Here is a 24,060-nt window from a genome sequence, read left to right as displayed (position 1 = left end):
ATTTGCCGATGATTTTATTGCTTATGGGTATAGCCTACTCGATTTTTGTTTACAAGAGAGAAATTTGAATAAAATCATATTTTGTTCTGTAGCATTGCCACAGCACAAGGATCTACAGTTGCTGCACCTCTACCCTGACCAGGAAGGTGGTGCTAGAGCGCTGGTGGTTTTGCTGTGGCGCGTTTTGCCTGTCCGCTGCGGAGGCTGTTCAGGGCTTGCAGTTCTCAGGTACGTGGTCCTTTCAGGATGATCTTCTCATTTGTATAACATTGATTTGCAATCAGCTGCAATACTAAGTGTGCTACAGAGTCTAAGATTTTAAATTGTAATAATTGTTTCAAACTGAATTGACAGCAATTTGTTGGTTTCCTATCTAATGTAGTTAAATGGTTGTGAAAGTACATACGTGTGCAACTCTGTGCTTTTTGTGCAACATGCCCTTGGAGGGGGAAAAGTTCAAATAGTTTCCTCACTGTCATGTGTCTGTGTATGTGTGTGCCTCCTAGGACGACTTTCGGGTCCTCACTGTTGAAATCTGCACATGTTTATATTCCAAGGATGGTTGAGATGTCAATCTTATGTTCTAGGTTAAAATAGCATGAGCTTTTACATACTACTAATGCATGTATCCTTTTTCTGTGATCATCGTGTCGTGCCCTCCTGAGTGCTGACTGATGAACATATGTGCTTATCCATGCATTCACCAGTATTTCTAGTTCTATCTGTTCATTGTGTTTCGGGTTTGCTAGACGACTCATCCTGATGCACATAGTCACTGTTTGCAATCGGACAATGGATGTGTATTTCAATTTTTTTTTGATATTCAATACATGTCACCTAGTCAGTAGTCGGGAATATTTATGTCTGGTTTGAGGAATCTATTTATTTTTTTAGTTTGGTTGATGATTGTTCCTGCTGCACAGTTTCACTGTTTTGCGGTTGGACAATGGATGCTTATTTCATTTTTTAACGCTTGATAAATGACACCTAGTCATTAGTCAGCCGATACTTAGTTTTTCTTGCTTTTAGGACTAAATTATCTAACTCCTTCGCTCCATGTAAATTCTCTAGAGAGTATGATTTTTATCTAATTAATGAGAATATACCGGTTTCCATGGTAAAAAAATGGTCAGCCGATTCTCTAATTTCGCATATTAGTCTGTCTAATATCATGACAAGGTATTCGTACTAGATGGTATGCATGCATGCTTTTCACTGCAAGGTACTAGTATTAGATGGTCTGCATATGCATCTTTGAAAATTTCTACTGGACAGGTTGTCGTTCTTCTATCTCGCTCTTTCGTGAGAAAAATAAGCTTTCAATGATAAGTAATATGCTAAACCATATCAACTCCCTAGTTCTTACCATGAATTGGAGATTATTGTTTGTATTCGTCGTTGCTTTCTTTTGTCTTTTTTATTGCATGGAAAGTCTGTCTAGGTTCTTCTCCTTGTGCTCTAAATGTATTTTAGGCATCCTGTTGCATGTAGCAATCTTGCTTCCATAGATAACTTGGTTTGATGTAATATATGTGACACAAATACTCCGGTTTTCTAACAATTCAGAGTTCTGCGTGCATCTACAGGTTCTGACTGCTATGTCCACCGTCTGATGTGGGTTGTGCCAGGAGCACACTGGCCCACCAGGTCATGTCATCAATTGGGGCAGAAGCAGCGTTGCAGCTTGCAGGCCTGTGGCGACCGCAGAAACACTCTTGCTGGTGTTGACGATGGACATCGACTTCTAGCTTGGACCTAGCTGGTGACCCAAGCATGCTGATGCTCCCTGTTTTCATTGAGTATGGATCTATGCTACACGTCATATTCTTATCAGTTTCTCATCTTGAGGGTGATGGGCATGGCACTTTGTATTTGCAGTGTTGCATAGCAAGATTCTTTGACAAGGAACTTATTGAAATGATACTTAGTGGTTTCATTATAGTACTCCCTCCGTTCCATATTAACTGTTGCTAACTCAGATGTATCTAGACACATTTTGTATATAGACACATCTGAATCTGCAACAATGAGTATGGAATGGAGGGAGTAACTTTTTTTTTTCAAATGAAGTGTCTTATGCAGGAACAGTTATGTTGGGTCCATCTATTAATTTGATCTTTGTCTTGGTTTTTAATGTGTCACTTAGACAACGCTTAAGCGTCCGAATGCCCGGAGATGGCAAGGCCTCGTTCTAGCCTTAGTCTCTTGTGTAAGGCATCCAAATTCGCCCTTTGAGGCGTCCAAGTCCTCGCTTAGGCAGGGAAGACGGTGCTCTGGCCGATTTTGGATGCCATGGACAAGTCGAGCGGGAAACATTGGAGGCGAGCGGGAACAATGGTAGGAACATAGAAATTAGGAGGGAAATTGGGGGCCAGATAGAGGGGAAACAGAGGGTAGAGAGAGAGGGGAACAGACCAGTGACAAAATCGAACCTATTGAGAGCTTTCAGGTGGCCAGGTCCTCCTCTGCCAGATCTCATCCTACATCCTCCTTCGCCAGATCTTGTCTTCCATCCTCCACCAGCCTCCCTTCTCCGGCCAAACTTCTGGGCCTCTCCTTCCCTGGCACAGCCCTCTCCCAGCAGGGCAACAAGGCATCGCTCCCCTCTCTCCCCCATGGTCTCTTTCCTCTCCGCCCTCACCTACTCTGCTTGTGGTGTGCCCGTGGTGCTGTACTACTTAGCTGATTGGCTGCTTGATGCTTGTGCTTCTGTACTAAGGTGTCGCTTCACCTCACTTTAAGCGCCTAGGCGTTAAGGCGCCCCCATCGCCTTAAACCGCCTCTACGTCTTAAAAACCATGATCTTTGTTGATATATTGTCATAATCTTTTTAATCTTTAAGAGTTATGAATATTCAGAGTTGATATATATATTCCCATTTTCTAAATATTCAGAGTTCTGCACTTACAGGTTCAGACTGATATATCCATGCCTGCTGCAAGCTGTGCGTTCTCTGCCAGCAGATAGGTCGCGTCATTGATAGGAGCAGCAGCGGCATTCCAGATGAGGGACTCAAAGTAACAATACTTTGCCATTGCTTCAACATAGTACACTTGCAATGTTACTAGTGGTCAGTTTGTGTGGCTGATGATAGCATGACCCTTTCCATCAGTTTTGTAGAGAAGTAGTATCTTGTGCAACACGTGGGAGAGAGTTTCATCGGGAGGCGCTGCACAGTTCGCTATCCGTTGGCGACTACATGGCAGCTCTTGCAGGCACCACCGACCATCGACACCGTCACAACACATGCCCTTCTGCTCGGTCCTCCCTGCCATTCATAGCCGGGATGCACGCAAGAACCGATGCCCGGCCTAACCGATAATGCAAGGATGTTACTGCTGTATATACTCATCGACGTGCTTCTGCCATTGCTAGGTATAAATCATTCACTCATGGTCTGTTTGTAATGAAATTCGGTTTGGGTTTGGGTTGGTCTGCCAGGTACCGTCTTTTCTTGATTGCTTCGCAAATGATAAATTTCACATACTTCACTCGGTGTGGTGAAAAACAGAGGGATGTGTTCTCTCTAGTTAACTTGTGGGGTTTGTTTGGTGGACCTAAACCTGATATCTATTTAGTGTGGGCTAAATCTATAGCTTTGGCTATTGCTGTTTAAGAGGTTTTGTCTATAATGTGGCTGGTACTTGAGGCCTAGTTGGTTGTTCTAGTGCATGACTAGCGACAAGTCCTTGCAATAAGCGAGAAGGTGATTTTTTTTCCTGCCTTGCTATCGATATTTGTGGGCCTTAGTCAATCCATGAGATCCATGTGCTATGGTGTTGGTTTGGAAAGCTTCTAAGGCTGCTAGCCTGAAGAGAACATTCATTGTTATTTGGGTCATTCACAGTTTCGACTGAACAATTCTTATTGTTTGTTCAAGACCAAGTGCAATCATTTTCTTCATCTTATTTTTGTAGTTACTTCTGTCCAGATGTTGTATTGAAGACATTATGCTACTTTGAACATTCGCCGTGTTATAATTTGTTTATGTTGGCTGCTTGCAGGACTTTGTGAAAATGTACTCTGAGTACATCTATTTCCTATTTAAGGAGGTTGATGTTGAAGTGCCAGCTCACGAGGAGGAATCAAGTGAATAACAAGATACATACAAGTAAGTTAGAGTCAACATTATTCTTTTTTTCATGATCATACCAGGATGTGTTCATTCGATCACTAATACACCATGCTTTTCTTTGTAGCCACACAGACTAGACGAAGTAGAGACAGAATATGGTGTACATAAAAAACCCAAGGCGTGCTGGTACTTTGTGAAGACCTTCGCATGCTCTCATACTTCCGTTTTGGTTAACTCCCGGGTTAGGTAAATTCTTGGTTTCTTCTTCTATACCCATACTTGCTCTTTTCTACAATGGCAACCAAACCATGGTTCTTCTGTGCTCTGGCCCTTGGGCCTATAACTTACCGGTTTGGTTTAGTGTTGGTAATATTGCTAGGATTTGGTTTTGCGTTTGTGATACTAACAAGTGTTTTTCTAGCTCATCTTCCGTGATATTTATGTTTAGGGTGTTTTCTCTAACGCTAGCTTGTATCATAATCATGCATTCAAGCTGTGTATTCTAGAAATTTTCATGAGCCATTTCAAATCAGTTATGCTGAGTATAATAACCCTTTCTATATCAATTAGTGTAAATTTCAGAAACGACGTGATCTTTGAAATAATTAATTAGTGGAAGTTTTTTTCTTTAGAAAAGAGGCTTGTCCTGGCTTCCGCTGCATTGGTTGATGCAATAATGCACACAACCATAATAGTAGAGGCAAAGGACCCATAAAATATGTGTATCAAACATGGGGGGAAACTTATGATTTGTTTTGTTTTATCATGATTCAACGAATGTCATCAAAGTGGAATGCTTTGTTGGACGCCTGGACAATTGCATGTGTAATTGTTGTATATATGAATGTATGCCAACTCTGCCTGGATTTGCATCTATTTACACACAATGTGCTAGGATAAAATGCAAGTAGTACTTAATCAGTATTTTTTGAATGTTGTGCAAGGCTGCTAGCTTAGCAGTTCAAACTTTAACCTCTGTGTTTTAGATTTATATTCTTACTAGAGTGGACCCTTTTGTAGTTAGAATGCCTCTTAGTCCGGTACGTGGCTTGATAGTTATTATTACAAGCATGTAACCTGGCTGTGAGCATGTGCTTTTGGTACTAAGCTGTGCATTCTGTTGGCAGGACGAAGCCGTGTAGCTGTAGCTGGCCAGGAGAGAGCCATGGCCGCTGGATCCGGCATGACCCGACAATTCTAGCATTCAGAAGGGATCCATGTGCGCCGAACCGGCGTAACTCTAGGTACTGATCGATCAATCATGAGTACTTTGGTGTATTTTGCAAGATACTTGGCGAGTGTGCTGGAGGGTACCAGTTCCATTCCATGTATATTTTGTCCTGCAGAATTTTGTGTTCAGTGTAGAGCATGGCTCCAGTTCCTTGCATCCCGTGTCAAGTTGCTCTGATTTTTTTTTTGCCTGTCTAAAATGTCCCTCATTTTCAATCAGTTAATGATTAAAACTTGCCACTATGCGGTGCCATTCTTTTGTGCTTGCCAAATGTTTGAGTGGATGCCAACGAGGGGACTGGAGTAATTGACTATTAGTGACTATTGCTACCATGATATACATGTTTGTTTTAATTCCTAAGAGTGATCTATTGTGCTAGTTAAGCAATAAGAGGATGTCAGATTCAAAATAGTCTAGGGTTTTATGTTTGCGCTATCACTTCTGATGAAGAAAATTCTCCCATCATGATATATTCACTCGTGTGGGTATCTTTTTTATTGAACCTTGCTGTTTATATTTTCTTAGTTCAGTATGTTGTTGCAGATTCCCCCTGTGTATTTCTCTGCAGAGATCAGTTATGCTTAAAGCTTTAAATGTTTGCTTTGTGTGAAAAAAATAACATAGGAAAGTGAGTTTTCTGTTAGAGATTTTACAGTTAAGAAACTATATTATCTGTGCTATTTGGTATCTTGATTCTGTCAGCCTAAGGTTTTGTTTGTTTGGGGCTGCACCTGTAGTGGTTTATTATGTTTAGTAGAGGTTAGATCTTTTTTCAATGGAGGCTAAGGATGGTAAGGTATTAACGTACCACATCTTGTTATATGCTAGTGCACTATACATGTAGCATATTTGTGACCGTACCCTCCTTCCGTTTGCAGTACTTTTCGGTGTTTGTCACAGCAAAGTAGTTCATTGATATGTGAAGGAGCATCTATTGGCTTGCCTTTGGGCTTTGGTCATACTCATTGGTTCTCTGTTTTAAGCTTGTATGTGCTCTTAATCCATGACACTTGGTAATTCTCTTTATAGCTCACATACCAAGATTACCTTTAGTTATTACATGAGGTTGGCTGAAAATATTTTCCAGTTGGGCTCTCTCATATTGATTCTTTTGAACACTATTGATATATTTTCTTGAGGTTTCTAGCCAGTCATGGATAAGTAATGAATTTATATAAAATTTGGTTAATGATTTTTTTCACATGTATTTAATTGTTCAATATGGTATCTGGTCATTGAGATGTTCAGTTTCTCTTGGTAGGTCCCCCTCGGTGCGGCAAAGAAGGATGGCAAGGAGGAAAAACCACAAGCTGTCCACTGGCCTGTTGATCGACAAGTTCTCCAAGATCCGGATCGACCCGGTCTTCCAGAACGGAGTTTGAGCTCTAGATGCGATTTGTTTTGACAGAGATGCGATGGATTTTGACTCCGAAGAAGAATCTTAAGGTATGTCACTGTACTTTTATGCTATAGTGCTCTTGTGTCGAATGTACCTAGTGAAGAATAAACCGGTGGCATGTTTCGATTTTAGGTGTAAGAGGTTGAAGAAAAGATCGTTCCAGCCATAAGGAAAATGGTACTTCTTCGTCTCCTATATGGAGTTCCGCTTCTGCCCTTCTCTCCTATGGGTGCCTTATGGCATTGAAATTGAGCCTTGGTTATTCTGTGCTCCGACCATCAAGCCAATGGTGATCTATTTATTAAGGAATGTACCATAGGTCAGAGTTCGATTTCTACTTCTATAGCCATGCCGGCATTCAGGTTGGCTTTCTGGTATTTGCAATTCTTATTTTGATGGAATGTGCTGGTTGCTGATTTATGTCTTGATTCGCTTCATATGTGGCATGACCAGCTCTCGGTTCCGGTTGTCTATATATTCTATTGATGTTCTATTTGTTGTGACTGATGTAGGATGGACGCTAAGCGGCTCGGCATGGCTCTTGGTTGCCGACACCACCACCCTCCAGAAATCCACCAGCAGACGGCACGCGACGAGGAGGGCGCGCCGGCCAACGATGCCGATGAGAACGAGCCTGCGTTTCCTGCCTGGATATGAGCTTGTTGGTCTGCGGCTTCACCAACCTCGGTCGTTGGGGCCCTTCTGTGCTAAGGAGTTTGCTGGAGGCTGGGTGGTGGGGGCAGCAACGTCTTAGAGCGGCCATATTGTCCTTGCAAGGCGCATGTTGCACACTGATGTTGAGAAGCAGAGATTTGACTTGCAAAGTTGTAAACATTGTTAATTAGCAATAATTTCAGAGTTGTTGTACAACTTGTACTAGGTGGCATGTTTTCCTGATGATTATTGCCATGCGCCCATGAAAACTCCTAGATAGTATATTAAGATCGTCTCCCCGCAAGGACATGCTTGCTCCGGTTACTTTCAGTTCTAGGTGTATGTCCAAGTGAATACATGCCCTGTAGAGCTTGCGAGCGAGAGTTGTAGTTCTAAACCCCAATAAAAGAAAGAAGGATTCTATCCCCATGAAAAAAAGGTTCATTGGTTGAAACAAACAGAGGCTCATTAACAAAATACCAAAGACAAGATTTACGGGATTCATGTCCGGGACTTGAATCGGCTGTTCCTTGATTCTTGGATGTGGGAAGTGATCTGACGCTATTTCATAGCAAACAACTGCTTTACTATTGGACCGACTACGATGGCGGTGATCTCCTCGTCTTGCCGGCCGGTAGCACAACATCCTTGGCTTGCTAGCGAGAGTTGTAGCTCCAACAAATATTCCCAATCTTGTCCAGAGTTGTAGCTCCGGAAAATAAATTAAGAAGGTTTCTAGCTAACCCCAATCTCGTCCGGACTTGTAGCACCAAAATGAATAAAGAAGGTTTATATCCCCATGAAAAAAAGGTTGGTTAATTAGTTGAAACAAACCAGCTGGGAGGCTGATTATATAATCCTAAACACGAGAAAACTGATCGGGTCGCCCCATAATTATCGGATCTGCTAGGATTCCGCGCGCCCCGTAGTTATGGCATGGCGCTGATCTCCTCACGCACGCAGTGATTACGGCCGGGGGGTCTCTCCTTTTCTTTGGTACGGCGGGCATGCACGGTGCCATGTCATCGATCCGTGGGGTTAATCATCTTGACCGTACGTGCATCTCAGCGTATGGCTCTAAACAACCAGCAATGAACGAACGGGATGGAGATACCCCACGCGCGCCCTGGTCATCTTCTCTCTTCCCGCTCTCCCCTCTCAACCTCTCCACACTAGGTTTATAAATACAGGGCCATGGTGGCGTTGCCGCGCGCCGGGCAGCGCGTGACTTGTGACTTGTGACTTTGGACTTTGGCGAGGGGAGGGGAGGGAGGGACGGAACGCCGGATCACCGTGGATCTACCTGGCACGCGTGAGGCGAGGAGGTACTCGTTCGTGTGCTGGATGGATGGATGGATCGATCCAGTAAGGTGTGTTGAGTTCATGCCTGTTTAATTAACTTTCCTCTCAGTTTAGCTATGTGAAATTGTTCCACCACGCATGCTTGGCTCAGGCCGCAAAGCTAGGGATGCAAAGTCGGAAGTAATGATTAGTTTTGCTGTTGTTGATCGGAGATGCGCGCGCGCGCGAGAAAATGACTTGGCCGAGCTAGCTAGTGTTCCTTGTTTTGTTCCTAGTCTTTTTTTCGATTCCATGCCCCGCGCGCGCGCGAGAGGAAGAAAAGGGAAAAGCGACAGATCGAGACAAGCAAGGAAAGGAGCTGCCTAGTCCGCGCTCCGGCTCTAGTCGATCCTGAAAGAAAAAAAATGCTGAAAGACCACGTCACGTGCTGTACCGGATTTCCCTTTCCCCGCCATCGCTCGCTTTCTCTTTCCTTTCTGGCTCGGTGGCGCACGAGCACGAGCCTGCTACGTATGCGCCTACGTCTTTGCTAGCTACAGGATGCTGCTGGGCGTTCTCTGCGGCAGCGACGGTGGAGAGCCTGCACAAAATAAAGGGCGGGGAGCTGGTCGACCTGTCCGTGCAGGAGCTCTTGGACTGCGTCTCGGCGGACCCATTCCGGTCACCGTGCAAGAGCGGCTCTCCGGACGGCGCCCTCAACTGGATCAAATCCAAGGGCGGCCTGGTCACCGCCGCCGAGTACCCGTACGTGGCCGCGCGAGGGAAGTGCACCACGCCCGCCGGCGCCCGCCGCATCGGAAAGGTCACTGGCGTCCGTTTCGTGGAGCTGATGAGCGAGCCGGCGCTGGCGGTGGCCGTGCTACAGACGCCGGTGGCCGTGCGGATCGATGCGAGCGGGGCTGTCATACAGAGCTACAAGTCCGGGATTTACAAGGGTCCGTGCAGCATCAGCCACAACCACTCAGTGACACTGGTTGGCTACGGGGTCACCGACGCCGGAGAAGAGTACTGGATTCTGAAGAACTCGTGGGGGCAGGAGTGGGGGCAGAATGGCTTCTTCTTCATGCGTAAGGGAGCTGACGGGAGGGACGGCCTCTGTGGCATCGCTTTGTTCGGAGTCTACCCAATCATGGACTAGTGATTAGGGTATGTCTAATCTGATATGTGCGCCCGCCGTATATGTTATTATATGGCGCTTTGTATGTGTAATGTGCGATTGTAATAAGCTGCTTGTCTGCAGTATATGCACCCGCTGGTTGGGCTTTGGTTCGATGCGACCGTACACTATGATACGGGATGTACTATCTATGTTTGTGCGATTATATAATAATATGTGCATGTTTTGTTATGTGTATATGTGTGAAATGAAGGTGTGGACCTTTTACAATAGTAAAAACAATACTAGTGATCTGCTAAAACTGCTTCTAGTGGCGTGTGGGTGACACGCCGCTAGTACATCACCGTTGTATTTGTAGACCATCATTATTTCGTTAGATAATTAGACACAATTTTCATGATTAATTTTAAAAAGTAAACATGATGACGAGTAATTACTAATATGTGAAACTCGAACACACTAGATGCATTAATTAACATGAACATTAGCAGGGCCTACATACAACATCCATCACTAAGCAAATTGGAATATGTTGCACATTCCGATCTGGTGGAGGTGTAGCAATCGTCGTCGCAGCGATGATATTGTTGATGACAATGTTGGTGAAGAAGGGTTGCGTTGAAGACGACAGTAGGAAGCACTATCCGACTTGGACGAAAGAAAACCCATGATGAAGAGCTCCTGCTGGATTCGATATGTTCATGGCGCGATCTAGAATGATAGCAACCTTGAGTCCTAGGTCTATGTAGTGATTCAGTACTACTCTTATGCCTGTATTGCTCTTTCCAGTTCCAGGAATGAACTGCAACTCTGAAACTTTATTGCAGTCAACACCATATCACTGAATTTCATTCAACTCGTTCTTATAGTTGCAAAAAAGGAGATGCACAAACATCTAACATCTAGTTTTTTTTCAGCAGATAGTAAATTTAGGAAACCATTTTTTAATTAAAACTCTAAACATTAATTTTTCAATAGAATATATACCATGAAAGTTATACAATTGAAAACATCTCTTGACTATAAATCAAATGTTTCGTAGCATATATCTCATAATATTTTATTGACCAAATTGATGTATTTTTTCTGAAGGAATTGAATGCCTAATAAAATCGGTACGAAGGGGGTATGATTCATGTACCCAGGGGTAGGTTCACAAACAAAATACATATTCAAGTCCGGGATTTACAAGGGTCCGTGCAGCATCAGCCACAACCACTCAGTGACACTGGTTGGCTACGGGGTCACCGACGCCGGAGAAGAGTACTGGATTCTGAAGAACTCGTGGGGGCAGGAGTGGGGGCAGAATGGCTTCTTCTTCATGCGTAAGGGAGCTGACGGGAGGGACGGCCTCTGTGGCATCGCTTTGTTCGGAGTCTACCCAATCATGGACTAGTGATTAGGGTATGTCTAATCTGATATGTGTGCCCGCCGTATATGTTATTATATGGCGCATTGTATGTGTAATGTGCGATTGTAATAAGCTGCTTGTCTGCAGTATATGCACCCGCTGGTTGGGCTTTGGTTCGATGCGACCGTACCTGTACTATGATAAGGGATGTATTATGTATGTTGTGCGATTATATAATAATATGTGCATGTTTTGTCATGTGTATATGTGTGAAATGAAGGTGTGGACCTTTTACAATAGTAAAAACAATACTAGTGATCTGCTAAAACTGCTTCTAGTGGCGTGTGGGTGACACGCCGCTAGTACATCACCGTTGTATTTGTAGACCATCATTATTTCGTTAGATAATTAGACACAATTTTCATGATTAATTTTAAAAAGTAAACATGATGACAGTAATTACTAATATGTGAAACTCGAACACACTAGATGCATTAATTAACATGAACATTAGCAGGGCCTACATACAACATCCATCACTAAGCAAATTGGGATATGTTGCACATTCCGATCTGGTGGAGGTGTAGCAATCGTCGTCGCAGCGATGATATTGTTGATGACAATGTTGGTGAAGAAGGGTTGCGTTGAAGACGACAGTAGGAAGCACTATCCGACTTGGACGGAAGAAAACCCATGATGAAGAGCTCCTGCTGGATTCGATATGTTCATGGCACGATCTATTCATTCTGTTTTTCTTTGTACATTTTGTGACGTAAAAATGATAGCAACCTTGAGTCCTAGGTCTATGCAGTGATTCAGTACTACTCGTATGCCTGTATTGCTCTTTCCAGTTCCAGGAATGAACTGCAACTCTGAAACTTTATTGCAGTCAACACCATATCACTGAATTTCATTCAACGTTCTTATAGTTGCAAAAATGGAGATACACAAACATCTAACATCTAGTTCTTTTTTTCAGCAGATAGTAAATTCAGGAAACCATTTTTTAATTAAAACTCTAAACATTAATTTTTCGTGCAGGAGCTCTTGGACTGCGTCTCGGCGGACCCATTCCGGTCACCGTGCAAGAGCGGATCTCCCAACAGCGCCCTCGACTGGATCAAATCCAAGGGCGGCCTGGTCACCATGTGGGGAGCTGACGGGCGCGAGGGGCTCTGTGGCATCGCCATGTGGGGAGTCTACCCAATCATGGACTAGTTATTAGGGCACGTGTAGCTTGAGCTATGCGCCCGCCGTATATGTTTTTAATTGTGGCGCATTGTATGTGCAATGTGCAATTGAAATAAGCTGCATGTCTACAGTATATGCACCCGCTGGTTGTGCCAGCGATGGCTTTTCGATGCGACCGTACATGTACTATGATACGGGATGTACTATGTATGTTGTGTGATTATATAATAATATGTGCATGTTTTGTTATGTGTATATGTGTGAAATAAAGGTGTGGACCTTTTACAATAGTAAAAAACAATACTACTGATCTGCTAAAACTGCTTCTAGTGGCATGCGGGTGACACGCCGCTAGTACATCACCGTTGTATTTGTAGACCATCATTATTTTGTTAGATAATTAGACACAATTTTCATGATTAATTTCAAAAGGTAAACATGATGACAGTAATTACTAATATGTGAAACTCGAACACACTAGATGCATTAATTAACATGAACATTAGCAGGGCCTACGATACAACATCCATCACTAAGCAAATCGGGATATGTTGCACATTCCGATCTGGTGGAGGTGTGGCAATCGTCGTCGCAGCGATGATATTGTTGATGACAATGTTGGTGAAGAAGGGTTGCGTTGAAGACGACAGTAGGAAGCACTATCCGACTTGGACGGAAGAAAACCCATGATGAAGAGCTCCTGCTGGATTCGATATGTTCATGGCGCGATCTAGAATGATAGCAACCTTGAGTCCTAGGTCTATGTAGTGATTCAGTACTACTCTTATGCCTGTATTGCTCTTTCCAGTTCCAGGAATGAACTGCAACTCTGAAACTTTATTGCAGTCAACACCATATCACTGAATTTCATTCAACGTTCTTATAGTTGCAAAAATGGAGATGCACAAACATCTAACATCTAGTTCTTTTTTTCAGCAGATAGTAAATTCAGGAAACCATTTTTTAATTAAAACTCTAAACATTAATTTTTCAATAAAATATATACCATGAAAGTTATACAATTGAAAACATCTCTTGACTATAAATCAAATGTTTTGTAGCATATATCTCATAATATTTTATTGACCAGATTGATGTATTTTTTTCTGAAGGAATTGAATGCCTAATAAAATCGGTACGAAGGGGGTATGATTCATGTACCCAGGGGTAGGTTCACAAACAAAATACATATTCAAAGGGGCGGCGTAAGTAGGAATGCAAAATGAACATGTGGCAACCCTATTGACCAATTTTATTTAATTCAGTTAACCACTCTATTATTTATCGTATAAGTAGTACTACACATGATCACAAGAATCACAATTTAATAATCAGCAACACATTGTATATAATTTCCTGGCGCCGATAAGTTTGAGCGTGCGGCCGTGCGTGTCTGGGATCAACATAGCATGAGAATAAAACCATGGTAGTACTTCAAATGTAAGCACATCGATCGCTGCCAAGCTCATGGAAAGGGAAACATAATATTTTATCATTTTGACAATTGTGCACGTAGCTACTCGACTTTTATTTTCTTCTATTTGAGTAATCACGGGGAGAAAGCATACCTACCCAAATATATATCCCGTGAATATACCGTATTTTCGTGTGACCGCGAACTGTGATGTGCACCCCAGCATGCAAGTCGTATCTCTGGTGCATGAATCGTCCCTCGTGCATGAATTTGGTCAGTACGTATATCTAGATCATGACGTGTTCCACTTGAGAACAAAATATCCTTGCATATACAACGCATACTACAGTACATCTGTACGATCATGCAAAGTCTCACAAACGCACAGGACATTGTCGACCTTGACGAGAAGCGCAAACAAGAAATAAGATGACGATCGACGATCCACGTATGGAATCCTAACGGTGACACAAGCATGATAATTGTGTGCTAAAAAATTCTCGCGTGACGACTATCTATCTGCGGTATTAACATTTCTTCCGTTCCTTACCTTCGTATCTAAAAAAAGTTAAGTTAATTATTTATTTCTAAACGCAGAGAGTAATGTATATGCACAGACATGTATCAACCGGATAAATTGATGCAAAAAATGGAGTGTGGCGGCCCAATTGACCCATTTTGTTCAATTTAGTAGTTTCTAGGGGAATTTTGTTTAATTAGTTAACCAGTCTAACCACTCTATGTTAATATTATTAGTACAGTAGAAATATATACACCACATGATCACACGAATCATAATTTAATAATCAGCAACATTTTGATCGTAGAGTATTAAGAGCATCCCCTCTCGGCCTCCCAAAAGCCCCCAATAGCCGATTGGGGGGCGCCAACACGAAAGCGAACGCCCATCCACGGCCCTTAAATTTGTTTTTTCACCAGCGCGACCCAACTCTCTATCTAGCGCCCCCGCCGATCCCAATCTACAGGGGGCTAGCGGGAGCGCCGGCGTGGCGAGAAAACGCCGCGGGCCAACCTTGTCGGCGACTAGAGCCAAAAAAATACACAAATATTTTCCTCCTTCGCCTCACGACCACCTCTCATCTTGGATGTCACCGCCGCGACCGCCCCTCGACACGACGGTCCATTGCCGCCGGTAGGAACCCACTCCATCGACGCATACAATCCGCCGCAACCCTCGCCACCTCGTCGCCCCTTCCCCCCCGTTGTCGTTCACCCGCTCCTGCCACCACTGCTACCTCCATCCCCACCATGCTCCCACCTTGCACGCGAGGTGTTCGGCTATTTGCCAAGGCGATGGACTCGAACGACGGTGACGTCATGGCTGCGCTTATGGACGAGGAGCTCGTTATCGCGGCTGCTACCAGGGACGTCGCTGGAGACGACGAACATCTAGCAATCCTCATCTCTGGCGTTTGTTTAAGTTGTAATAAACGGCTGGATGCCGGCAAGTCCTATTTTGCATTTTTTCGGCTGGCGCCTCTTATACGGTTCTTAAAACCTGCGCCGGACGCTGTACGGCCGTACGGGAGAGTGAGTTGGAGATAGTACTCTAATTTCCTGGCGCCGATAAGTTTGAGCGTGCTATAGCCAGCAGAAATAAAACGATGATACTGTTTAGTACAAAAAAAAATGCTAAAAGACCACGTCACCGAGCGCCGACGTGTCGATGCGGGTGAACATGTGCGGCTCCTCTTTTCTCCCCAACCGCAGCAGCACTCGCGCCGCCTCTCTCTTTCTCGCCTGCCTTTCCTCTTGCCCGCCATTGATGCCCTTCTAGAAGCAGCAACTGCAGCAGCACAAGTACCGGATTTCCCTTTCCCCGCCTCCACTCTCCATCGCTCGCTCGCCTTTCCGCTCGGTGGGAGGGAAAGTTGGAGAGGCCAGCGCACGAGCACGAGCTCGGCGAGCAAAAAAGTAGAGTAGCGGCGACACGCAAAGTTCGAGAGCGGGGAGCCTCCTGGAGTTCCGATTCGGCTGCTCTGCTCGCTGATTTCTGCCACTGCCGTTCTTGAGCTCCGGCGATCGGATTCGACGGCCGCCGGATCGGTCGATCCGGTCCATGGGGAACTGCTGGGGCTGGGGCGCCAAGATCAGCTCCGACACCACCTCCTCCTCCTCGCCTTCAGGTGCCTCATCTCATCTCATCTCCGATCCCGCCCCCGCCCCCAGATTTCTCCTAATACTACTTAATTGCATACTTCGAGCACTAATTTGCGGCGCCCATCGATTACCCCCGATGCTGAAAAAGTTTCTTACTTTGAGAAAAAAAAGGGAACAAGAGCCTAATCCGTTAACCCAGTCGTTGATCACAGACTTAATTAGGACCGGCTCGGTCTCAAAAATGATTCTTTTTTTAAGGATTGGCTCCTACTAGCTAACAATTTTCTTGTGCCCAACATGGCAGCAGCATGCCTGGTCGTTTTCCTCTCCGGTTCATTTCTCAATTACTCAATCAATCATTAGCAGCATGTGCTAGACCTCTTCTCTGATTCTGGATGCTAAGATAGACAAAGCTATAAATCCACAAACTTAATTTGGCTCCTACCGAAATTCAACCCCCTGCTTTAAAAAATATCTACCCTGAGGGCAGAGTCTTCTTCTTGGACTGTTCCATGTGTGTGGATCAAGTCTTCCCTTACAGAGCCTAGCTAGCTAGCTAGCTAGCAGAGGAAGCTTCCAATGTAAATGCTACAGTTTACTTTGTCTGACTTTTCTTTTGATTCCGCCCGAGTGTCCAGTTCAAACCAGAGTAGCGTTAGACAGAGAGGGAAGCTCGAATTTTGCTGCTATATATACTTTTGGCTAAATCCATCTATTTTTCTTCAATGTTATTGACTGTCCTGTGCTGGATGCTCAGTTTTCTTCTCCTGAGCCAAAATTAAAGAGGAAAAGTCAGTAATTTAGCATGACCTAGTAACTTATCCATGATGGACCTTTTTGTCTGTTCATTGTTAAAGCAAGTAAGATTAATGGTGCAAGGAGCAACTACTTATCTGCGCTGAAATGCGAGTGAATCGTTTCTGATCTCTGCATGTCGTATGATTTTCAGGGACGAATTCCAAGTACGCTAGCAGGAATGGGGCAGCCTTGAGCAACTCCAGCAGCTATGCCTCGGCTGCGTCAGTGCCACGCAGCGAGGGCGAGATTCTCGAGTCGGCGAATGTCAAGGCCTTTGCCTTCAGTGAGCTGAGGACCGCCACGAGAAACTTCCGGCCGGATAGTGTGCTAGGGGAGGGAGGGTTTGGGTCAGTCTTCAAGGGGTGGATCGATGAGAAGACCCTTGCACCGACTAAGCCAGGCACCGGGATGGTCATTGCCGTCAAGAAGCTTAACCAGGAAGGCTATCAGGGCCATAGGGAATGGCTGGTTAGTGACAGATTCCTTCCTTGGCAGTGGAATTTTCTGTTTATTTCAGTTTTGCACTGTGTATAACTTGCTGTTCCTTTGGGGCGCAGGCTGAAGTGAATTACCTTGGACAACTATCACACCTGAATCTTGTGAAGCTCATCGGGTACTGTGTCGAAGACGAACAACGGCTTCTTGTCTACGAGTTCATGCCTCGTGGGAGTTTAGAGAATCATCTCTTTAGGAGTAAGTGTCTGGCCTTTTGCTGCTTGTATGGCTTCTCGTGTACAAGGGTGATGGGGACATATGGTAATGCCGCACCAGAATACATTGCAAGGGTTATGAAAATTGCACATCAAACTGTCGCATGCAAGTTGATCCGACCTGCGCCGCATGAATGCAAGAGGAGGCCGGCCGCGACATACTCTACTCCCTCGTTTCCTTAGCCCGGCCGGCCTCAAGAGATGAGAAACAAATCAAATCAATCTCACGGGCACTTCCGTTCCTCGAAACTCCCGATTCGTTCATACACGAAGAACGGCAAATCGCGAATCAAACACCTCCGTTTCCAAAATTCCCAGCTGCTTCCGTCACTTTCTCTTATCTTTCCTACTAGCTCAAGCATGCAAGTTAATTAATTGTGCATGGAGATCAAATTCAGAAACTATCATCAACATTACAACCGCAAGCTTAGGGCACATCCTCGTCAACATAGATCAAGGCATCAGCTTTTCACAACAACAAATACAAGGCTTTAGCTAGCTTGATCAATTGCAGATCGCGGGTTAACTAGCACTAGATTAGAGAGATACAATTGCAGCCAACACTAACACAGAAAAAACAGGGATATTTGTTTTGTTTTAACACCCAAATCGCCACATATAGTTACCAAAGGAGCATCAGTATGACAAAAAATAGCACAAGTCATTATGCACCATATTTCCATAGCTTAAATAAACTAGAGATTAGAATAAACCCACTAATTAAGAACATCATATTGAGCTATTATGTTGCTAACAGTCACCAATAAAACAAGTCATTATGCATGATAATTTGGATTTTCGTAGCCTAGAGAAAGAATAAATAGAACCCACTGATTAAGACGAGCGTGTTATTGAGACATTATGTTGCAAGCATGGTTTTAAAGGCGGCACCAAAACGCTTTAAGACGGCTTCAAAACCATGGTCGCAAGCGCTAAGAATGACCAAGAAATGTAGCATTTCCCGTATTTCAACACATGAACACATGTCTTCTAATCCAGTGATAGCATGGTAGCAATGTATTCCAGATCGACCAAAGGAAGAATTCAACCTTTGAGTGACCAAGATGACGAGCTCATCAACGGCGGAGTCGAGGTCGCAATGTCGTCAATCTCCTGGACATGTAATCTTATGCATCCACGCATGATTGCAGCTGCACCGACAAAAACTACAGCAAGTGAACTGAAATGAAAATACGACACACATCTTGGACCAGATAACATGTCACAACAACTTCTCAAAACAATCACATCCAAATGAGAGATGGGATGGACAAATTTTACCAGGATGAGTGGACCAAATAGTAAGAACTCAGCCATTCTACAGTAAAACATTCAGTTTGCCTAAATTGGACTAATCATACTACAGGCCTTGGGACAACATATTGGACTAATCATACTATAGGAGACTAAGAATTAGGCAAGTCAACAGTACACATGTAAATAACAAGAAACTGCAACCTAGAGGAGACAGATGCTTAGACATTCTCAACACATCCTTTCATTAGGGACTAAGGATTCATCAAAGGGAATACAACCTACTTAATTAGAAACAGAATTTTCTTGTTTTACACAATAGAATTGATCCACGGGTATCCAAAGATGCCACGTCTGAGCTATTATTAACAGGATGAAGCTACATTTTTTTTTCGAAATGGGGAGCATACCCCAGCCTCTGCATCACAATGATGCATATGGCTGCCAGGATGAAGCTGCATAGGGCCACATTAACAATATATTTTAACCAAATCATACATAAAACAACAACGAGTATGTATCAGAAATTAAAAAATCAGATCCACTTGCAGTTCTTGCAAGGCAATACCTAAACATTTTATATGTAGAAATCCTTGAAGTTCTTTTGACGAATAAATGCAAATGTTTGGATACCAACAATGTTAAGCACTTATAACAACAGCGTGTGCACATACGACAATTGAGTCAACAAGTACATATAGGATAATCCCTATCTTGCATATCACAAATGGGGAATCGCTTCTGATGCATATATTCAAGTCAAACTAAAAACCATGGTAGTTCATAAATCAACAACGCATTAGTACAAGGAATTAGCTAGCATAGCTTCAGCAGTACCAGGATATACAGTTCATGTGTCGTTGCCTAACTCAAGAGGTATACTTCAAGTGAGACAATGAGCTGATAGCTACATGATTCGCAGAACCATGGAAAATTCAGATCAAGAAAATAAAACATGGTCAACCTAATTAATCGAATCAAATATCAATCAGCAAGATTTTTCGAAAATTCGCCACGCCTTTCGCAGATCTGTATTGTTTTCAACAAGATTTATTAGATCAGTTATCTTATTTTCTTGAATAATTAACAAAAAGATGGAAGAAAAGGAAGCTCTCAGGTGCTTGTGCAATTTGATTCTAGCTTAGCTAAGCTAGCTATGTGCACTTAACAAACTAGCTTATGTGCAAGCCCTAGGAATCAGCAAGAACTGCAGCATTTCCCGCATTTCAACACATTGACACGAGTCTACTGATCTAGTGAGAGTGTTGGCTCTATTCTTACCATGACTCTAGGCGCAGGAGGCTCTGGCCAGCCCAGCAGCAGTTGCGCCACCGAAGCCATCGCCGGTAGCAGCAGGTCGGAGTGGTGGTCAGCAAGAGCAGCAGCTCGGTGACATGACCGCATACACATGTGCATGTCACATGTTAGAAAAAGAAACGAGGATTAGTATGCATAGCACATACACAGATCACAAGAACAATTATTCAACAAACATCATGAGATAGCATATAAGTGATCTCGGGTTCAAGCGACCCAGAAAATATAGGCGAGCTGCTATGTTTTCCCTTGCCTTTTCTTGTTGCATTGGATGTGATTTGTGAAATCGATTGCCATCGACAAGCAGAAAAAGGTTTAAGGCTTATACGATTGCAAAGCAACATAGGACAAAACACAATTGAGGCCCAGAAAAGATAGCCTGCTCCATCGATGTGATATTGAACTACCACAGATGATAAAATATCAGTCGATGGATATACGAGAAAGCAGAATGCGGCGGCAGATGTGATCCCATGTTACCGCACGGACGTAAGAAAGCATCGCGCAATGCAAACAGAGACAAGCTAAAGCATCCATTTAGCCGCGCACAGTGTTCTTCACCAGATTCTGGAGAGAGCTTTGCAACAATTCCAGCAGGCTCCACTACCACGAAGCTTGAGGACAAAGGAGAGAAATCAGAAAATTACCGAAAACCACGGAGTCAAAGAAGAAGCTCACCAGCTGCCCTTGCACGCCACAGTGAACTCATGGGCATGGGGTGGTTTGCACTCTTGGCAGGGCACCTAGAACGAATGTACATGGAAAACCAGTTCAATTTCATGCAGGTGCGAAAAATTCTTTCGATTTTGTATTCAAGGTGAATTTGAACGAGGCAGCACAAGAAGGAAAATCCAGAGTGATCTAGAACGCAGCAGAAGCAGCTCATAAAATAATTCGGGGCCGAGCATGGGGTCGATTCTCGCGCGAGAAAAAAAAAAGGTAGAAATTTTCAACCTTTGGGTGGCGAGAGGTGCTCCTGGATGTGGGCACGCCCCATCCGGCGCTCACGGCCGCGTTCATGGCGTTGGGCACCCCGCGAAGACGCCGACGAGGCAGGTGTGCGGCGGCGGAATTTGAGGTTTCCGTGGACGAGCAGCGGCTGTCGCGGCCGTTGAATCGACGGTGACGGCCAGCCGCACCGCGCGAGGTTGGGCGTCGTCGTCCTCGACGCCGGAGCTAGGGTCTGAAGCAGGTTGGGGAAGTCAGTTCAGGGAGGCGATCGACAGTCCTTCCTCCGCGCGTTCCCCGTCTTCCCTCGCCGGCCGCCATGGTGGAGAGCCGCGGTCACGCCGCAGGCGGCAGGGGAGCCGCGACTAGAGGCGCTGGAGTGTTGCATCGGCGGGGACCTTGGCCGGCGAGCGGCGTCGGCATGGGTGGCCGCGGGAGTTGGGTAGCAGGCGGTGGCGAGAGACAGTGGAATGGACATGCGATTAATTTGTGCTTTCCTAAGGTGCCACCTTAATCGGTTGGATTTCCTCACCACACCACACTTACGTGCCATAACTAACCCACGAAAATTGTGCCGCCTTAGATGACAGGCAAGTAATTAACTAGGGCAATCTAACCCATAAAAATTGTACCGCCCACAATGCCAGACCAGTAATTAATTAGGGCAGTCTAACCCACGGAAATTGTGCCGCCCACCCATGGAAATTGTGCCGCCCACAATGGCAGGCAATCTATCCGATGCATCCATCTCCTCGTTAATTTTCAGCGTGTCTCACCGTGATTTATACGGACATAATTTCCGGAGTTTATGTCATCGATAAAAATGAATAAGATCCAATCATCTGTCAATAAATATAAAATATTACTATATATTTTTGTTTAGTTAGAGGAGAGATAAGCTAAGTGATCTCTAATGCAAAAGGTTGTACTATCACGTGCTCCTAGACATTTTGTGCGCGCAAAAGGTGAGCCATGTATTGATGAAATAGTCTATTTTTATGACCAACTAAAGTACATGCTGACTATAGGTTTTGCTATAGATGACATGGCAAATCGCTATGGCCGGCCGCTGGCTACACTATTATTCTTACTCTAATGGTGTGTGAAGCATCTTGCACTTCCGTCTTGCTGCTCATCGCAACAAATATCGGAGAGAACCGGTATTTTACATATCTCCTCCAAACTATCGTTGGTGGCACTCCTTCGAGCATGGCGACAAAGGTGTCATCGGTGGTAGCGTCCTGGAAAAGGGCAGTGGTTAGTTCTTAGGTGGCAGCACGAGGATTCCTTTGTTTGTGTCACCGCTGGTAATGACAATGATGTCGCCATAGAGAGAAAATATTTCCTGTCCTCCTTTTGTGTATCTCCTTTTGAACTTCTATTTTCGGGCCATTATTCTCATGACACTAACATTGGTCTATACCCTAGGTCTAGAGCTATAGTCTAGGTCAACCATTTAGATCTAGCTAGGATGAAGGTACAAGGACTATGGTGTACCCAGGGTTTAGGGTTTATGGGCTCCTTCGAAAACCTTATACCTACACACAGCTTTACGGTGTACAAGGAAATATAGGGATAGACGTAGCGAAGCCCATGGAACAAGGTTTCGCCTAAAACTGGGAGAGAAAGGGTAAGAACCCTCCCCATATTGCATGCGGTCCTAATATGTGTATATAAGGGTGTTGTGAAGATGAATCGCAAATATAAAACTCCAACGTGGCACCTCGTTCGCAAACATGACTACCCCGGAGTAGGATTTTGGAATTTCAGTACAAAACTCCCACTTCGAGGTCACCGACTCAACTCTTATACGAACTTGGACTCTACACTAACACAAACACAATCACAATGAATCATCATGTTAGAAGGAAATATATATAGGGGTAGACATCATGGGGCCCATGGGATAGTGTTGCCTCTCAAACTGGGAGAGGAATTGTTAGAAGCCCTACCCTTGTTGTATGGAATCAAATTATGGGTATATATGAGTGGTGTGAAGAGGAAAATCCAATACAAAACTTCAAAGCTCCCAATTCGCAAAAAATACTACTCGGGGGGAAGATTTCCTACTTATAGTACAAAACTTCGAGGCCACTAACCCAACTACTGTAATAACATCGCCTCTTTTGGGGGTTTCCATGTTCCTTGGACCTACTATGACAAAAAACAAAAGAAGATTCACATGCAATCATCACTATGGAAGGAAATCTAGGGTTAGAAGTTGTGGGGTCACGAAGAGGGTTTCACCTCAAATTGGGAGAGGAAGGGTCTAAAACCCTCCCACTATTGCATGTGTTCCTGATAGTTGTGGCTATATAAGTGTGGTGCGAATATGAAAAGTTAGTACATAACTCTAAAGTAGCACCTCATTCGTGAAAAGGGTTTACCGGCGAGGAAAATGCCTATAAACTCTCCCACTATTCGCGATGTTATTATCATGACACTAACTTTGGTTTATACCCTGGGTCTAGAGCTCTAGTATAGGTCAAGCATTTAGATCTAGCTAGGATGAAGGTACAAGGACTATGGTGTAGCCAGGGTTTAGGGTTTACATGCTCCTTCGAAAAACTTATACCTACACCTAGATTTACGGTGTACAAGGAAATCTAGGGATAGACGCATCAGAGCCCATGGAACAAGGTTTCGCCTAAAACTAGGAGAGAACGGGTAAGAACCCTCCCCATATTGCATGCGATCCTAATATGTGTATATAAGGGTGTTGTGAAGAGGAATAGCAAATATAAAACTCCGACATGGCACCTCGTTCGCAAACATGACTACCCCGGAGTAAAATTTTGGAATTTTAGTACAAAACTCCCACTTCGAGGTCGCCGACTCAACTCTTATAAGAACTTGGACTCTACACTAATGCAAACACGTACAGTCACAATGAATCATCATGTTAGAAGGAAATATAGGGGTAGACATCACGGGACCCATGGGATAGGGTTGCCCCTCAAATTGGGAGAGGAATTGTCGGAAGCCCTATCCTTGTTGTATGAGATCAAATTATGGGTATATATGGGTGGTGTGAAGAGGAAAATCCAATACACAATTTCAAAGCGCCACCTCATTCGCAAAAATTACAGCTCGGGAGGAAGATTTCACATTTATAGTACAAAACTCCCACTTCGAGGCTACCAACCCAACTACCGTAATAGCTTCACCTCTTTTGGGG

At 44.2% G+C, this 24,060-nt stretch overlaps 2 protein-coding genes and 1 long non-coding RNA gene across 4 annotated transcripts; all 3 read left to right on the top strand.

The window, feature by feature from the left end:
- The first annotated feature begins 96 nt into the window (after positions 1-96).
- LOC124708643 lies at positions 97-6,622 on the top strand. 2 transcript variants are annotated; one of them, XR_007005249.1, is made up of 8 exons: positions 97-228; positions 1,587-1,799; positions 2,911-3,017; positions 3,113-3,375; positions 4,005-4,111; positions 4,200-4,321; positions 5,203-5,319; positions 6,568-6,622. It is a non-coding gene; the product is annotated as an uncharacterized LOC124708643 (long non-coding RNA). The 2 variants fall into 2 exon arrangements; XR_007005248.1 differs by having other exon boundaries at positions 2,911-3,375.
- Positions 6,623-8,553: 1,931 nt separating this feature from the next.
- LOC124646906 (ervatamin-B-like) lies at positions 8,554-9,815 on the top strand. The gene is made up of 2 exons (XM_047186947.1): positions 8,554-8,590; positions 9,195-9,815. The coding sequence occupies exons 1-2, from the start codon at positions 8,554-8,556 to the stop codon at positions 9,797-9,799; spliced, it is 642 nt and encodes a 213-aa protein (XP_047042903.1). The 3' UTR covers positions 9,800-9,815.
- Positions 9,816-15,494: 5,679 nt separating this feature from the next.
- Positions 15,495-17,546, top strand: LOC124646905 (receptor-like cytoplasmic kinase 176). Its single transcript, XM_047186946.1, has 3 exons — positions 15,495-15,881; positions 16,805-17,121; positions 17,211-17,546. Exons 1-3 carry the CDS (start codon positions 15,815-15,817, stop codon positions 17,544-17,546), a joined length of 720 nt encoding a protein of 239 aa, XP_047042902.1. The 5' UTR covers positions 15,495-15,814.
- The last annotated feature ends 6,514 nt before the right edge of the window (positions 17,547-24,060 follow it).

The sequence above is a fragment of the Lolium rigidum genome, chromosome 4, assembly GCF_022539505.1.
Source record: "Lolium rigidum isolate FL_2022 chromosome 4, APGP_CSIRO_Lrig_0.1, whole genome shotgun sequence".
Classification (NCBI taxonomy): Eukaryota; Viridiplantae; Streptophyta; class Magnoliopsida; order Poales; family Poaceae; genus Lolium; species Lolium rigidum.
This window is presented reverse-complemented; position numbering and strand designations above follow the sequence as displayed.

Excerpts from the sequence above, each read along its gene's own strand:
- LOC124646905 (XM_047186946.1), top strand. The coding sequence starts at position 15,815 with ATGGGGAACTGCTGGGGCTGGGGCGCCAAGATCAGCTCCGACACCACC. Across the intron at positions 15,882-16,804 it reads CTCCTCCTCCTCGCCTTCAG|GGACGAATTCCAAGTACGCT; the intron begins GTGCCTCATCTC and ends TATGATTTTCAG. Across the intron at positions 17,122-17,210 it reads AGGGCCATAGGGAATGGCTG|GCTGAAGTGAATTACCTTGG; the intron begins GTTAGTGACAGA and ends TTTGGGGCGCAG.
- LOC124646906 (XM_047186947.1), top strand. The coding sequence starts at position 8,554 with ATGGTGGCGTTGCCGCGCGCCGGGCAGCGCGTGACTT. Across the intron at positions 8,591-9,194 it reads CGCCGGGCAGCGCGTGACTT|CTACAGGATGCTGCTGGGCG; the intron begins GTGACTTGTGAC and ends CGTCTTTGCTAG.